The sequence below is a fragment of the Oncorhynchus kisutch genome, unplaced genomic scaffold (assembly GCF_002021735.2).
Source record: "Oncorhynchus kisutch isolate 150728-3 unplaced genomic scaffold, Okis_V2 Okis07a-Okis12b_hom, whole genome shotgun sequence".
Taxonomy (NCBI): Eukaryota; Metazoa; Chordata; class Actinopteri; order Salmoniformes; family Salmonidae; genus Oncorhynchus; species Oncorhynchus kisutch.
In genome coordinates, this window is record NW_022261984.1 from 1503561 (window position 1) to 1521250 (window position 17690).

General features: G+C 45.6%; 1 protein-coding gene across 2 annotated transcripts in view; it reads left to right on the forward strand.

The window, feature by feature from the left end:
- cxxc4 (CXXC finger 4) overlaps window positions 1–15901 on the forward strand; it is a 33161-nt gene extending 17260 nt beyond the window's left edge. Inside the window, exon 3 of one of the 2 annotated variants that reach the window (XM_031815066.1) lies at window positions 13716–15901. In XM_031815066.1, coding sequence (XP_031670926.1) covers window positions 13716–13760 — 45 coding nt within the window. In that variant the 3' untranslated portion in view covers window positions 13761–15901. The remainder of the gene's footprint in view (window positions 1–13715) is intronic. The other variant, XM_031815067.1, reaches the window with a different exon arrangement.
- Window positions 15902–17690: the final 1789 nt, after the last annotated feature.

The window sequence follows — 17690 nt, forward strand, 5'->3', positions numbered from 1 at the left end:
CTCCCTACTGAACACAACCAATGTGATCTTATCTGCTGTGGAGCTGCAGACGTAAAGGTCTGACTGACCCAGGGGCCAACCCCCCCCCCCCCCCCCCCCCTCTGTAGTAGGTCAGCCCCCTCTGACTCTATGTGTTGGGATTTACCAGCCGTGATAAATGGGGGTGGTTGTCTGAGCAGCGTTCGAGAGCAACAAGGAATTGTTTAATTTGAACCTAAATATCTTTCTAATATATCACAGACGGTGAGTGCCTTTTTTAAACAGTGGGAGCAGTTTGATCCGTTCGTTCCTTGTCAGAGAGGCTGAATAGCGAGTACTTTTTATATTGAAATAGTTTCTTTACAGGGCTCAAAACAATACATTCTTCAGACTAAAAAAGGAATCAAATATGTACAAATCCTGCTTTCAAAGGTTTCTGTCCCTTCGTTGTATTGGATTTTGATGACGAGTGGTGTTTCTAGGTTGATACAGCTCAATACATTGGTCATCAATGTTGGACTGTGGGTGTTTTATTTTACACTAGGCTATTTTGATTTGAAATAATACCTACTTTGATATTACGGACGTTAACACACATTATGGCAGTGAAGTGTGACTGACTATAGCATTGACAGTAGAGCTGTGAAATATATAGCACAAACAATAGGACTACCTTTCCATGTTTAGACCAGGTTTTACTCTTACTGGGTCACTTGATAGAAATAGAATCCCTAGAATGGTAAAAACCCCTTTAGACCTTGTCAATTTGACTGGTACACTCATGGGAATGTCTGTTCTTGTCATTCTAACGCAGTGGTTCCACCTCCATCCCATTGCCAGCCCAATGCTAAACTGGATAAAACTGTACATTTCCACTCCACTCGTCCCCCAAGATGAAATTAGTCCCAATGGCTATCTCAGTGTAAATCTGCTGCTATAGTGACGCCGTAAAGTACAGCTCCTATAGGAATACTGTAGTGTAATTACGTTCCCCCACATTAGCATACGGTGGCCCAGGAGAGTCAAACTGAGCAGGGCCTCCGGCGGCACTTTGCCATATGGTTGTCTGGGTCTCTCAGGGCGATATTTGGCAAGGCTCTCGCAGAAGGTCAAATATCAAGTCGGAGGACCGCGCCAGTATTGCATCTATGCTAATTGCCCTCCTCCTCTCTCTCTCTCTCTCTCTCTCTCTCTCCCCCGCTCTGTCTCCCCCCTTCTGTTTCTCATACTCTCTTCCTTCTCACAATCTCTTTTTATCTGTTCTCTCGCTCTCTCTCAATCCCCCCCCCCCCCCCGAGCACCAGCTCTCTTAAGCATGCCAACATACACCCCCGCCCCTCCACTCTGTATCGAGTAGTCAGCAAAAACGTCCCAAATTCCTCATTACTCACGAAACATCCGCAACACACTTAGCTTGATTTGCTCCGAGGATGCATGATGAGTTGGTCCCACGCTCGCCCGGTGCACGCTCGCCCGGTGCACGCTCGCCCGGTGCACGCTCGCCCGGTGCACGCTCGCACGGTTCACGCTCGCCCGGTGCACGCTCGCCCGGTGCACGCTCGCCCGGTGCACGCTCGCCCGTTGCACGCTCGCCCGGGGCACGCTCGCCCGGTGCACGCTCGCCCGGTGCACGCTCGCCCGGTGCACGCTCGCCCGGTGCACGCTCGCCCGGTGCACGCTCGCCCGGTGCACGCTCGCCCGGTGCACGCTCGCCCGGTGCACGCCAGGGCACATTTAACCCACTGTTATACTATCAGAGGAGTGACTTGGGTAACTAAGGTTCTCTGTCTGCTCGTATTAGTGCAGTGTTGCAGATTGAGATGAGGTTTGGTTGGTTGGTTGATGTCTTTTTGAGGTGGTGTCTGTCGTGCGTTCTCAATGGAAGACAGATGGTGTGGAAGATCTGGCTCAGGTGAAAATAACAGCTTTATTCCAACGTTCTGCTTCCTGTACATGCTGCTTTGGGAAAGGCCTATTCAAGGGCCAATGGAATAGTTTGACACTTTGCATTCCTGTCATTTATTAATATACTATTTAATATGTCTCGCTTTGCATTTAAAAAAAAAATTGTAATCGTCTTTATCAGCTGCTTAATAAGAGGCTAAAGTCATTTCAAGGACATTTATGAGACACTTCTCTCATAAAGCTTGTTAAAGGTGTCCTATAGCGGTTTGGTTATAGCACTTACAGGATCATTATAGAAGTACAACGTTACTTAACAGTGTGTGTGTTCAACACCTGTACTGTCTGCAGCCATTTTAAGACCTGGCTGGAGGATTTAAATCTCAACTGCTTCAAGTTCAAGAGCTCTTAATTGTTTAAATATTCATGACCTGTTAATATTTATTTACCATTTTATGAGTCTTTTTATTTGAAATAAAGATCTTAAAATCAAATCAAATTTATTTATATAGCCCTTCGTACATCAGCTGATATCTCAAAGTGCTGTACAGAAACCCAGCCTAAAACCCCAAACAGCAAGCAATGTAGGTGTAGAAGCACGGTGGCTAGGAAAAACTCCCTAGAAAGGCCAATACCTAGGAAGAAACCTAGAGAGGAACCAGGCTATGTGGGGTGGCCAGTCCTCTTCTGGCTGTGCCGGGTGGAGATTATAACAGAACATGGCCAAGATGTTCAAATGTTCATAAATGACCAGCATGGTCGAATAATAATAAGGCAGAACAGTTGAAACTGGAGCAGCAGCACAGTCAGGTGGAAGTTGAAACTGGAGCAGCAGCATGGCCAGGTGGACTGGGGACAGCAAGGAGTCATCATGTCAGGTAGTCCTGGGGCATGGTCCTAGGGCTCAGGTCAGTTTAAACTGGAACAGCAGCATGGCCAGGTGGACTGGGGACAGCAAGGAGTCATCATGTCAGGTAGTCCTGGGGCATGGTCCTAGGGCTCAGGTCCTCCGAGAGAGAGAAAGAAAGAAAGAGAGGAGAGAATTAGAGAACGCACACTTAGATTCACACAGGACACCGAATAGGACAGGAGAAGTACTCCAGATATAACAAACTGACCCCAGCCCCCCGACACATAAACTACTGCAGCATAAATACTGGAGGCTGAGACAGGAGGGGTCAGGCTTTTGTTACTCGGGTGATATATCGATCTGATTGATATTTACAGTTGTATTGCTACACTTATTAGTCATCATGGGTGTTGAGGAAATGTGGGGGTTGATATCCTGATGGTATCTGTACTGATAGGACTCATGGCTACTGAAAAGAGAAGGGTTCATCTGTAGGATTGGCCCGACTTTTTCATTCCCATAGCTGGGCTACACTCGACAAGGCTTTTACTGCCCTTATGCCCTTACTAGTAGATGGGTTAGCAGAAACATGCAACTCTTACAATTAAGAATGTTATTTAAGCAATAAGGCCCAAGGGGGTGTGGTATATGGCCAATTTACCACGGCTAAGGACTGTTCTTAGGCACGACACAACGCTGAGTGCCTGGATACAGACCTTAGCCGTGGTATATTGGTCATGCACCAACAAACCCCCAAGGTGACTTATTGCTATTATAAACTGATCACTAACATAATTAGAGCAGTAAAAATAAATGTTTTGTCATAACCGTGATATACCATGGCTGTCAGCCAATCAGCATTCAGGGCTCGAACTGCCCAGTTTATAATATAGGATTAGTCATTGTGGTTTTGTTAAATTACATGTTAGAGCATTATTTTGGTATGATTCATAGATTTATGAGTAAAAGCCTAACTGTGTTTGATAAACATGCCAGAATATTGCTGTTGCACTGTGACTATTGCTGCTGCACAGCCGTCCATGCTAACACTAGTTCATCTGCTGCACTGTGACTATTGCTGCACAGCCATTCTGGCTAAAACTAATTCATCTGTTGCACTGTGACTATTGCTGCACAGCCGTTCTGCCTAACACTAGTTCATCTGCTGCACTGTGACTATTGCTGCTGCACAGCCGTCCTGGCTAACACTAGTTGCACTGTGACTATTGCTGCTGCACAGCCGTCCTGGCTAAAACTAGTTGCACTGTGACTATTGCTGCTGCACAGCCGTCCTGGCTTAAACTAGTTGCACTGTGACTGCTGCTGCACAGCCGTCCTGGCTTAAACTAGTTGCACTGTGACTGCTGCTGCACAGCCGTCCTGGCTAAAACTAGTTGCACTGTGACTATTGCTGCTGCACAGCCGTCCTGGCTAAAACTAGTTGCACTGTGACTATTGCTGCTGTACAGCCGTTCTGGCTAAAACTAGTTCATCTGTTGCACTGTGACTATTGCTGCACAGCCGTTCTGGCTAAAACTAGTTCATCTGTTGCACTGTGACTATTGCTGCTGCACAGCCGTTCTGGCTAACACTAGTTCATCTGTTGCACTGTGACTATTGCTGCTGCACAGCCGTTCTGGCTAAAACTAGTTCATCTGTTGCACTGTGAACGTGTGCATCTAGTGTAGTGGAGCAAACGGGCTCGGCCACAAACCATACTGCTAATCCACGAGGAAGAGTGATGCATCTGATACTGGAGAGGAAGAGGAGGATTTAATCTCAGCACAAATGGTTTATTCCCTTTGCTACGTTCCAGCTCCCCCCCATTTAACTTATCTCCAGCAGTGCCAACAGACCAACCCAACACTTTTTGATGGTTATCGTTGCGTAGGTAATATTCTCTCTGGTTGAAGATGGATGTAGAAGGGGGGTGTTTGCGTTATGGCTGACGTTTGATGCAGGGAAGGCGGCCGAGGTTGTGTGTGTGTGTGTGTGTGTGTTGGGAGTGGAGCAATAGCGTGTAGGTGAGTGATCTGTCCGTGATGGCGGCCTTGGATGGATGAGGAGTAGGGTTATAAGCAGGCGTTGGGTGGCTGGTATATTGGCTAGAAGCGTCGATGAGATCTGAAGCACGCAAGTAAACACACACACACACCTCTCAGAGTGCAGGTGGTGATGGATTGCCGTACCTTCCAGGTGTGAGTCTCTGCAACGCCCCAATATTCCCTCAGAAGGACGTGACAGGCAGTATATAACCCATCAGTTAAGGCTGACTGCACCACTGCTGAAACGTCTTCCAGGCAGGGAGAACTGGGCTGTGTCCCAAATGCACCTTATTCCCTACTTGGTGAGTTACTTTTGACTGGAGGCCAATTGGCCCTGTTCAAAAGCGTTGTACTGTATAGAGAATAGGTTGCCATTTGGAACACAGCCGTGGAGAGCGGCCCAGAATCTGTGACTGGCTCTCTCTCCTACCTAGGCTACACTTTGGTTGGTTCTGACAGCTTGAGTTTCTTTTTTCCTTTCTATTTCCCCACATCCTTCCTCTTTACCTTTGTCTGCCTCCACTTAAGAGTGTAAAGAAATTCATCAAGGTGATTTCTTTTCTCCTCTTAACCGTTTAATTTCAAGAAGTTCCGACATGATGAAGGGGCCTATCTAGACAGTAGCAGCCTGCTTTGCCTTGACGTGGCGTTGCTGGGTTTTGTGGCAGCGGGAACCTTGGGGCGGAAAAAAAGAACCCAATTGTTTGACCTTCGCTTGTACTTGAGTTTCAGTTTGGGTTGCAGTTGTTACGGCGTGTGGAATGTGTTTTTAATTACAGTTGAGGGGCAGCGCGTTGGGAGAGACTGCTAGCCTAGTGTCAACGAGCGGGTGCGTGTGTGTGTGTCCCCACGTGTGTATCTATAGCTTTGTGTGTGTTGTATTTTATTAGCAGAACACCAGGGCTGTCAGGATTGACTCCTCCAAAGGATTGCAGCAGTTGTTGGAAGGTGGCCTGGTTCCCAGTCAGTCTAGCCGTTAATAAATAATGGCTGTGTCAGGGTAACGTATGGATGGGGGCTGTGTGTTATAATGAGGCGTTCTGGAGCAGAGCACATCAGGCAGTCGAGAAGAACACCACTCTCCCCAGACTGCTATTCACTTCAGTTCAGCCTCCCCTGGTGAGAGTGTGGAGGGGAAGGAGGTCTGCCCAGTGACAATGAACTATGTGTGTCTCCTGAGAAGCTTCTGTCTGTCTCTCTGTGTGTCTGTCTGTCTGTCTCTATGTCTGTCTGTCTCTGTCTGTCTGTCTCTATGTCTGTCTGTGTCTGTCTGTCTCTCTGTGTCTGTCTCTCTCTGTGTGTGTGTGTGTGTGTCTGTCTCTGTGTGTGTCTATCTGTGTGTGACTCTCTCTATGTGTCTGTCTCTCTGTGTCTGTCTGTCTCTCTCCCTCTGCTCTGATTTTTCAGACACTTCACACATTTTTCCCAGACTCTTTTTTTCATCCCCAGCACAGTTTCTTTTCCTTTGAGTGAGACGGAGGGAGAGAAAGTAGTAAAGTTCCTTCCAGAAGCATAAAGAGAGAGTGTGTGGCCGAGCAGGGAGTTAGTACTGCTCAGAAATGGTCTGGCGTAATTACGGCTGAATTAAGTTTCATGACCGTAGCGGTGGGGAAGAGTGTGTGTGTGTGTGTGTTTGGGGAAGGGAAGGGGAGATTGTAAGAGAAGGTTAGTGCCAGACATGTCTCAAGGGAACCAGGGCACATTTGCAATCACCCCAAGTTCAAAAGGGTAATTTATTCACCGTCTGTGGTTAAAGTAGGGCTGCTCTGAATGCCAGTGGGACTCTTCCTCCTGGAAGCAGCCGCCGCTGCTGAGCCGTGTAGAGAGAGCGGGAGGGCGGGAGAGACGGAAGAGACAGTATTTTCATTTTCTCTCTCCTTTTTCCCCCTCTGTTGGTCTCTCCTAGATGTTGTTGTTTCAAGCCCGGCCCTGGGTGGTGTCTTTTAGCGCACGCCGGCGAGCATATTTCACTTTTATGCTCATTCGCATTGACGTGCGGGCGTTGATTGAATTTGAGGTGCTGCGGCGTGGCCCATTATCGTCCTCATCGTCTTGAGTGGTTTATCTCTGGACCCTACCAATGCTACACTCTGCTCTGTGTGACGCCTGCCTGCCGGGGGTGTGTGTGTGTGCGTGTGTGTGTGTGTGTGTGTGTGTGTGTGTGTGTGTGTGTGTGTGTGTGTGTGTGTGTGTGTGTGTGTGCATTAGACTGTGAATGTGAGAAAGAGAAAGGGAGGAGGGATGTGTTTGGGTGCTATCTTGTGTGTGTTATCACAACAGCCCTGACAGACTATCAGATCAGGGGGGTTGATTATGAGTCAGCAGCCCTCTCCTCCTCATCATCCCACCTTTCTCCCCCCCCCCCCCTCTACCTCTCACCCCCCTCCTCCCCTCCCCTTTTCAACTCTCTTCCTCCCCCTCATCCCTTTTTCAACCCTCCTCCTCTCACCCCTCCTCCCCTCCTCCTCAATCAGGACACGCCAGACTCCCACCATTAACTACACTGCCATGGCCAATCAGCATCAGCTGTCGTCAGGACCTCACTGTATTCTTCTAGGAGAGGAAGGCCAGACTAGTGCAAATCTATTTTTTTGGGTCGCATATGTATATTTAGCTCATTTAATTGCAGGTTGAGCGAAATGTTTGTGTTCCTAGCTCCAACAGTGCAATAATATCTAACAATACACACATTAAAAAGTAAAATAATGGAATTTAGAAATAAAGAAATATTAGGAAGAGTTCGGAGTATACATATATTTATACCACAGCATTGTTGAATACTTGTTTCTGATTGGCTAGAAGGGTATTCTAGTATGGACATTAAAACCAGATAACAGGACACCTTGAAATCAAGATACAATATGCGCTTACACATTCAGACCATACTCTCTACAGTCACAGAAAGCTAAACCAACAACTACACAAAACTACATTGTAAACGCAGGTCCAACGAGGACAAAAGTTAGCTAGTATTGATTTGTTTTTAGAGACACATTTTCTTTGAGCATCTGATGCCCTAACGTGGTGAGTGATGAACATTAATTCATTTCTCCGGTTCTCTCCGCCACTAAAACTGTCAAATCCTCCCACATGTTGCTATTTTCACCAGCTGTTTTCAGCAACTGATTGGCAAGTTTGCTACCAACAAATATTTAGCTAGCTTTTAGCGTAGTCTTTGATATCCAATACGGTCTCCTCGTAATTAACAGAGTTGACGAGTGTTCTGACGAGAAGGCAAGCTTTTCTAGCTATACCCGGCAAAATCAGGCATTATCAGCTCATTGTTATGGATGTATCCTAATGAAATAGAAAACAGCTACTTTGCTGTTCTGGCTGCAGATGTCGTGACTGTGTAGCTGGTTAGCAGCAAGCAGGGGATAAGAACGTTGCCACGGAGCAAAGAAAGAACAACTTGGTCGCGGGTATTGTACAGGGTAATGTACTGGGCGGAGGCCGGCTAGTGTTGACAATTTAACAGTCTGATGGCCTTGAGATGGAAGCTGTTTTTTCCAGTCTCTTTGTCCCAGCTTTAATGAACCTGTATTGACCTTGCCTTCTGGATGGTAGCGGGGTAAACAGGCCGTGACTGGGGTGGCGGAGTTCCTTGATGATCATCTTGGCCTTCCTGTGACACACCGGGTGCTGTAGATGTCCTGGAGGGCAGGCAGTGTGCCCCCGGTGATGCGTTGGGCTGACAACACCGCTCTCTGTAGAGCCCTGCCCGACAGAGTGCTCTCAGTGGTGCATCTGTAAAAGTTTGAGGGTCTTAGGGGCCAAGCCAAATTTATTTAGCCTCATGAAGTCTATGATCAGCTCCTTCGTTTTGTTGAGGGGGAGGCCCTCACCTCCTCCCTGTAGGCTGTCTCGTTGTTGTTGTTAGTAGTCAGGCCTACCACTGTTGTATCCTCTGCAAACTTGATGATTGAGATGGAGACATGCATGGCCACGCAGTCATGTGTAAACTAGGAGGACAGGAGGGGGCTGAGCACGCACCCTGGGGGTCCCCTGTGTTGAGGATCAGTGGAGTTGTTGTTTACCTTCACCACCTGGGGACGGCCTGTCAGGAAGTCCAGGACCCAGTTGCACAGGGCCGGGTTCAGACCCAGGGCCCAAAACGCAATGATGAGCTTGGACGTTACTATGGTGTTGAAGGTTGAGCTGTAGTCAATGAACAGCATTCTTCCATAGGTATTCCTCTTGTCCAGATGGGATAGGGCAGTGTGCAGTGCGATGGTGATTGCGTCATCCATGGATCTATTGGTGCGGTATGCAAATTGCAGTGGGTCTAGGGTGTCAGGTAAGGTTGAGGTGAAATTATCCTTAACTAGTCTCACAAAGCACTTCAGGATGACAGAAGTGAGTGCTACGGGGCAATAGACATTTAGTTCAGGCTGGTTCTCTTTATAATCCGTGATTGTCTGGAGTCCCTGCCACATACGTCTTGTGTCTGTGCCGTTGAATTGCGACTTCACTTTGTCTCTTTGTCTCACTTTGACTTCAGTTTTCCTGTGGTTTTGCTTGTCTGATTGCCTTATGGAGGGCATAACTGGACTGTTTGTACTTGGCCATCGTCCCAGTCACCTTGACGTGGTTAAATGTGGTGATTCACTCTTTCAGCTTTGCACAAATCTGTCCACGGTTTCTGGTTAGGGTAGGTTTTAATAGTCACTATGGGAACACTTCCTCGTGAACTCAATGTTATTCTGAGGCAACCCGGAACACATCCCAGTCCGTGTGAACTCTGACTTCCTGTCTCCCCCATGTCCCTTTTTAAAGATATTTACATGAACTCTGTTGCTCTGCTTTAAATGTCAGGGCCTTTCCAGTTTGGGGGTTTGGAGTCATTTGTATTTTTCAGGGGAGTTGTGAATCTCTTCACTCGGTTAAAGTCCAACCCAGTAGTGGCTCACATTGTGTTCCTTACCTGTGTGTTATTGTAGCTGGGTAGTTATGCTCCTCTGGTGGCGTCAGAGTTCCAGTGGTGTTGACATGAGGCTGAGCCGCTGCATTACTCTGGCTTGATATGAGGTGAAACCTACGCCGGGGACAGGGGAGCAACACTATCAGCCCTCCTTACCCTCCTTTTCCCTTTCTCTCTACTCTGCTCTCTCTCTCTGCTCTCTCTCTCTGCTCTCACACGTTGTGTCATTCTGTTTCGTTTCTCCATCTCTTTCTCTCCCTCCCTCATCTTATTTCTCTTCTCCATTTATCTACTCTCTCCCCCCCTCTCTCTCTCTGCCTCCTTTCTCTCTAGCGGTGGGTTGATGGAGTGATTTCGATGGGATGCTGTGGAGGCAGGCGGGGGAGCGAGGAGACGTGGAGCTGTGCTAATTGAGCTGCCTTTGTGCCTGGTCACTGCAGTGAGCCAAGGCAAGGGACCTGGGAGAACGAGGGAATCTGAGAACACACACACATACTCTGTCTCAGACACACAATGCAAGCAGCACTCAAGAGTCCCCACCGCCAAATAGATCGATAGCGCAGGACTTAACAAAACGGAGACATGGCGAACGCCCACATCAGGGTCATTATTGTGGAGAGTGGAGCATCACACTTCCATCCAGGGACTGATCAATGACCGAATGTATGGATCAACATAAACATCCTCCCCTTTACCCTCCTTTCTCTCACTGCCTCAGTCTTCTACCTAACAAACTGTCATGTTTCTGGACTAGGGAAGCTTATACCTTTAGCACACTATCATGCCGACCCAAAGCAAACTGTGTTGGCTCCATCGTGCCGACCCAAAGCAAACTGTGTTGGCTCCATCATGCCGACCCAAAGCAAACTGTGTTGGCTCCATCATGCCGACCCAAAGCAAACTGTGTTGGCTCCATCGTGCCGACCCAAAGCAAACTGTGTTGGCTCCATCGTGCCGACCCAAAGCAAACTGTGTTGGCTCCATCATGCCGACCCAAAGCAAACTGTGTTGGCTCCATCATTTATTTTAGCAGTGTCCTTTTTTTTTTTGTTGCATGGTTCAAGCGACTTTGGTGGATGTGTAACCCGGCTAGCTCAGTACAGCATGGTTTGGCATGGCTCTGTCATGTCAAATGCCCTCTGGTAAAGTATCATGTTCTAGGAGTGTGGTGGTGGAGTGAGCTTCAGCACAGGGTTCCATGTTGCTTATTGTTTTTTTCTTGCTCTTAGAATGTAGATCCTGGTTATTGGACTAATACATTGCGGCACTCCCATCTATTTCTTTCACATTCTTATTTTGGAGTTTAATTTCAAGGATCTGCTCCTGGTGGAGGTTCTTTCCCATGGCTGGGCCGCTTCTTAATTACGTGTGAACATGGAAATGCGTCTCGTACTGCGGATTACTTTTAGGCTCCTCTCCCACTTCTCTCTCTCTCACACACACACTCTAGCTGTCTGCTTCAGCTCTGTAGCTCTCTCTGTTGCCAAGAATCTCTGTCTCCCTTTCTCCATGTTTCACTCCAAATTTCACACACACTTTCACTCTTTCAGTTTGTATTAGCCGACATTATTCTGACACTCGCCTTCATTCATAGATAGTTTGAGACGTTTGTGGGAACCATGTGTTCGTAACCTTCACAGCCTTGCTATATTCTCTTTCAGTATGTGACTTCAGCATTTGTTAAGGCATGACACATTATGATGTTGGCTAACTCTCTGTTACCTGCGTCTGGACCGGTTCCATTCTCCTGGATTCTGCTGTGTCCCGTCTTCCATTCCCACCTCTGTTCCAACCAGAGGAGAAGCTTTGAGGACATTCACTCATTTCCATGTTGTGATCTCCAGTATTTCATTGAGCCTTTTTGTATCGCCAACAGGCGACAGTAGCGTTAGCCTGCCAGTACAGGTGGGAAGTAGATGTGGGGGAATAGGTTCCTGTAAGTGTGGGGTTATCCTGCATTTTAGCCCACTTGAAATAATGGTAAACAGAGCACTCAACCAAAGAGCAGAGAAAAAAACACCTAAAAAAGGTGTGTTAATTGAATAAATGAATACATGGTTGTGTTGAACCTTACTAATTGAATAATGTTGCCATAAGATGTACTTGAAATGCTTTCCTGGTTGGCTGACGGTTACACTGGGGGGCGAGGTAGTCTGTAAATTCCATTAACTGGGCCTGTAAATTAACCTACATTACTAAAGTGGTAAAGTGGCATTTTTTCAATTAGCCAGCTAAATACTGTAGGAATTTGTAGGAATGAAAAATGTATTTTCTAATTGTACAACTGCTTACTTTCTCTGTATACTGTAGGAATTCATACTGTAGGAAAGTGGTGTCTCGCGATTTAATGTATGAATCCTTCCCGTCTAATTAGTTGAGACATTACTGTGCCTGTGTGGGTTTTGTAAAGTGGAAAGGGGCAGGTGACATAACGGACCAGAGAGGTTATGATGAAACCATTGTGCGTCGTAACCCATTCTGATTGCCTCGGTTGCTCTAGTATTATTGTTTACACGACGTCAACCCTCCTGTTGCTGTGGCCTCTAAGACAACGTACTGTATTAGTGAGCTTCTCTCAGAATATATTAGAAGCTGTTCTACGATGTAGGCGATCGGGGGGGGGGGGGGGGGGGGGGGGTGTTGTAATTCCATATTTGGATGAGTAGGCCTGTATTCAGTGATGTTAGTGTTTGGCCGTATTGATAGAATTATAGCCTCCCTGCCTCTGCGTCATTGGTTCACTGACTGACTCGCTGGTACATCAATTAGTTGGTTGTTGTTACACAAGTGCTTAGCAGTATGCTTGGCCGCTAACCCATCACCTGGTTCACTAACACAGTGCTGGATCTCTACCCATATTCCCTCTTGAGGTCCGATCTGTGTGACTTTCTAGTGAAACACCTGTTTTGTGGTGGGAAAATGTGCATTTGCATCCTTGTTTATTGTTGCAATATGTTGCATTGTTACAATATAATGTTGTAATATAAAGTTGTGTACCTGGTATATCTCACATGGCAGTTTTGTTGACAAAATACAGAAGGAAAGTTGAATAAATTGTATGTTGCTGGATCTTTTGTTATATGCATCAACGGGTGATTGAATGAATACATAATTTGCGTACCAATATTTAAGCTCATCCCACGTAGGATTATATGACATACTGTATCATAGCACCAGAATTGGCGAGCTACTTGTTGTTAATGCAGCCCACATCTTGGTTATATCAGAGTACCTAGCCCTAAGACACTCATCCACCTCCTCTGTGAAGAGTCAGTGATTATACTCATATTGAAATATCACATTTCCTCTCCTCTCTTCCACTCCTCTCTGCTCAGAGTAAAGTGATTTTTTGTTTCAATCAGACACTACCGTTTCCATCGAGCTGGAGGGGGGGAAAACACACAAAAAACAGCTAATTGGTTATGGGGATTTCCGGGGACTCTTTTTTCATGTTGTGAATTAAAAATGGTAGTTGGTTTCCAAAAAGGAAGTGGCTGTCACTCCAGTGTAGTGGGGCTGGCGCGGCCCCAAATTGAAATGACGCGCTGGTTCCCCCTCACTGCGGCTGGAGCTTCCCGTAATTAAACGCCTCATTGTTGCATCATGGGAATTTTGTGGTGAATATTTCATCATGGTGTAGTGATTATTTGGGTGTGGGTGTTTTTTTTAGGGAGGTGGGTGGTAGGTACTGGAGGTGTCTTTAACCTTGGGACGCTCTTAGAGGAAATTAGACGTGGGGATAACTCTGGGTTGAAGAAGTGAGTGGTTTGACTGCTCAGCTGTTGTGGTCTTTCTACAAACAAAGTGTTCTTTGTGAGAGAAAATAAAGATTCTAAGGTGAAACCCGGGCCACCTCAGACAACATACAGTAGGCCTGCTGGTGCCTGGGCCTTGTATACTGTACTCACATTTTTTCTCCTTGGTTTTAAAATGCTCAAAAGAAGAAAGATACACTTTTCCTTTCGCCTTGGTAACTGTTGCTAACCGTTTGCCTTTGCTCTTTTCGTTTCTCCTACAGAGGACACCAGTCAACAATGGCGAGGCATTCCGGTGGTTCTTTTAGAGCGCCCGACCTTAGTGACATCAACACGCGGTCAGAGGTCCAGTTAGAACTCTGACATCACTGCAGGAAGCACTGGGGGTTCAGAGAACCCAAACAACCTCCCAGTTTTTAAACCAGGAGGCAGAAACTCTAAAAAGATGAAACGATAAACATTATGGTGTTGGTTTAACTCTGTCATTTCCTTTCCTGTGTAATTATTGTACCTTTTGACAGTATCATAATGTCTATTTTCGGTGTATATGAATGTGTTTCAGTGTCGTTTGGCTGTAAAGTTTACAGTCAATCTTATGTAAAGGACTCAATGGACAATCATCACCAATACGTCAACAACAAAGATGGCCGCTGCTGGGATTGATCATGTGATCGTCACACACAACCTTGGAGCAATAATCTTTAAAGTTGATTATTCTGCTTGTGTTTTCCCTTTATTTCCGTTTTCAAATTATTATATCGAAGCTGAATTATTTTTTATAAAATGTGTCATTTTTGTTTAATGCTTGCATTCCCTGTTTGTGTATGTGCGCGCGCCTCTGACTGAGGGAAACTATAAGGTCCTCCTTGGTAAATGTGATGTATCATATAAGTGACGCACCATGCCAGAGAGAACGGCATTATTATTTAGATGCTTTCATTGGGGGTTTCTTTCAGTTTTTGTCCAGCGCGTTACGAAACAGGGCACATTGTCTTGTGTAGCGAGTTGTACTTTATTGGAAAACAAAAAGGAGCATCGTTGTGTTACAGTTACTGCACAAAGGGGTGGTTGTGAGTCAGACTGTTTCTATTTGGTTTTGATACGCTTTAAAGATGCTGTTATGATTCGCTATTTCATGTAACTGTCTTGCCACCTCCTGACCATCCTCTGGTTTTTGTTTGAAATACAAAGGTCATCTTATAGGTAACACTATACTTAAATCCTGCAGGTATAATGCCTCATTACTTATATCCTGCAGGCATAATGCTTCATTACTTGTTTATTAGCAGGCATAATGCTTCATTACTTGTTTATAAGCAGGTATAATGCTTCATTACTTGTTTATTAGCAGGTATAATGCTTAATTGCTTGTTTATAAGCAGGTATAATGCTTCATTACTTGTTTATAAGCAGGCATAATGCTTCATTACTTGTTTATAAGCAGGCATAATGCTTCATTACTTGTTTATAAGCAGGCATAATGCTTCATTACTTGTTTATAAGCAGGTATAATGCTTTATTGCTTGTTTATAAGCAGGTATAATGCTTCATTACTTGTTTATAAGCAGGTATAATGCTTCATTACTTGTTATTAGCAGGTATAATGCTTTATTGCTTGTTTATAAGCAGGTATAATGCTTCATTACTTGTTATTAGCAGGTATAATGCTTTATTACTTGTTTATAAGCAGGTATACTGCTTCATTACTTGTTTATAAGCAGGTATAATGCTTCATTACTTGTTTATAAGCAGGTATAATGCTTCATTACTTGTTATAAGCAGGTATAATGCTTCATTACTTGTTATTAGCAGGTATAATGCTTCATTACTTGTTTATAAGCACGTATAATGCTTCATTACTTGTTATAAGCATGTAATGTCCGTTACAATGTCTTATGAGGTTTATGATATATACTTGCAGACTAAGTAAAGTGTTACCGGTTATTACACCCAAGCTGTCTAAAAGGGAGGTATTAATAATACTAGTAAAGGAATTCTGAGGTTAAATTAACATGATTCAAATGGAATATTAAGTCAACAGTACAGTTTACATATCTGACAACAGTTATATACATTATAACTGATATGTTCACTGTGAGTATCTGTCTGACTACAGTTATTCTGGAAGTACGGGACTTTCCATACCTTTCTCCTGCAGAGACCACAATAACAACAAATGTCTGTTGAGCTGAAGCAAGAAGTGAACACATTCCAAAAACGACAAAAATTATTCAATAAATGACTCATCGTCTTCAAAACCCTATTGTTGCATGTGTAAATGTGTTTTGGTTTTAAAGATTAACAAGAATTTGTATATTGTTGTTGTGATGCTTTTATGTGTTAAAATAAAAAAAAGGACTAAAAACAAATATTTTGAATGTCAACGAATAACGCAACATTTTTATCCTCACATTGTACAATTAAATATTGGATTATGATTCACCTGCAATGTTTTTCCTCTGTCATTTGCTGCTGCTGCGAAGCATCACTCAAACAACAACGAGGAGAGGATATATAAACGGCATTGGTTGCATCCCTAGTCACGTCTCCCCCGGAATACTAAAATGTCGCATGGTGGAAGAGAGTCATTCCCAGAGGCAGCAGGCTTTAAAGAACTAGTGAAATCCCATGTGGTTTGTCACACTGGTAGAAGGAGGGGCGCCTGAGATGGCTTGTGCAGCCCGAATGATTTCCAGGTCTGGGGGGGGGTTGGCGAGAGTAGTGAGGGGGACAGTGGAGGAGGGGATAGAGGGGTGCATTCGGGTTTGCTGTGAATTACTGGGGTCGCTGAGGAGACGGTGGAAGATGAAATCATCCGGGACCGACTTTTTCCTCCTCGGTAACGAAACCCACGCAGCCGTAACCTGCGTCTTGAGCTGCTGGCGGCAAAAGGCCTGAGAGAGGAGAGCTACATTGGAAATCGTTCTGCGTGCATTCCGCGGCAGATGCGTCTGTGTGGCAAATCCCCGCCACCGCCGGTGATGGGAAGGTGATAAATAACGTGCATCGGGAGCGCCGGCCGCTGAGATTAAACCATATCAGAGATTGGCTTCCTCTAATCCCCCTCTTCTCCTCCTCCCTCTCCTCTCCTGGATCAGTCTGGAAACTGGGATTTAAAGTCCTCAGGCCCCTGTGGTACCGTTTTCCCCCTCCTGCACTGAGAGTGTGTGTGGGAGGGGCGGGGGGTAGGTAAAGGAGAAAAAAGGTAAAGTAAACGGGATGAAGATGTATGAGCTGAGTATTCTCCCATGAAATGTGTGCAGCGCTCATCTCGATGGAGATGGGAATGGAGCTAGGGTTGGGGACTTGGTGAGACAGGCTGTGCCCCAGGAGGACTCTATACAGCAGGGGTGGGCAATCATTTTGGCTCGAGGGCCACATGTGGATTTTAAAAATCAGCAGAGGGCCACACATTTTCCCGAACCGGTTTGTTTGTCAAAAGCAATTTGTGGGCCAGAAAATGTGCAGGTGTTTAAAAATATGTAGGTTGATCATTTCTAAATACTTCTATCTGGTTTTAGAACGTTCAAAATCATTTCCATCCCCCCTTCATAGGATTTCATTAGGGTGGTTGGGTCATAGAATGGAAACTCCAACGTTTGTTTTCCCGGATCAAAATTAAACCTAGACCTAGGACCCAAAAACATGTCCTTAACCGGGTGAGCATCCCTCCCTCCCCTGCATTCAGAAATTATATTCTCCATTGAGTAGGCAATTTAGTCCAGACTATAAACTTAATTTGTGTCTCGGAAACCAGCCCTAAACAACAAACCTACACCACCTAACTGTACACTGTTATAATTAGTGAGTTGCCCATAGGAATATAAAATGGGCTTCTCCATTGAAATCCATGATGGCATAATGAGTGGACGTTGCAAGCCCTTTCTATGTATTCTATTTCTATGGTGATGCCCTTTTATCTTCCAGGGGGAATACATCCAGGAGATTAGATGCTTACCCCCAACCATGCCCTTCACTGAGATTTGGAGTCCTTGTGGTCCTCCTGGTAATCCCTTTAGGGATTTCTGACTGCAGGGGAGGGATGCTCACACCGTTAAGGAGTTATCCCTGGCACACAGGACTAGCACAGGGAAAACGCACAGTCACTTTCTTAGAATGAATGAGTACTGGAACGCTGCTCAGGGAATGGGAATGTTGTTGATGGGAAATATGGAGTTTCCAGTTGGGCGGAAGTGATGCGTCTGTTTCCTGACGGTGCAGGTTTTTTCCTCCTTTAA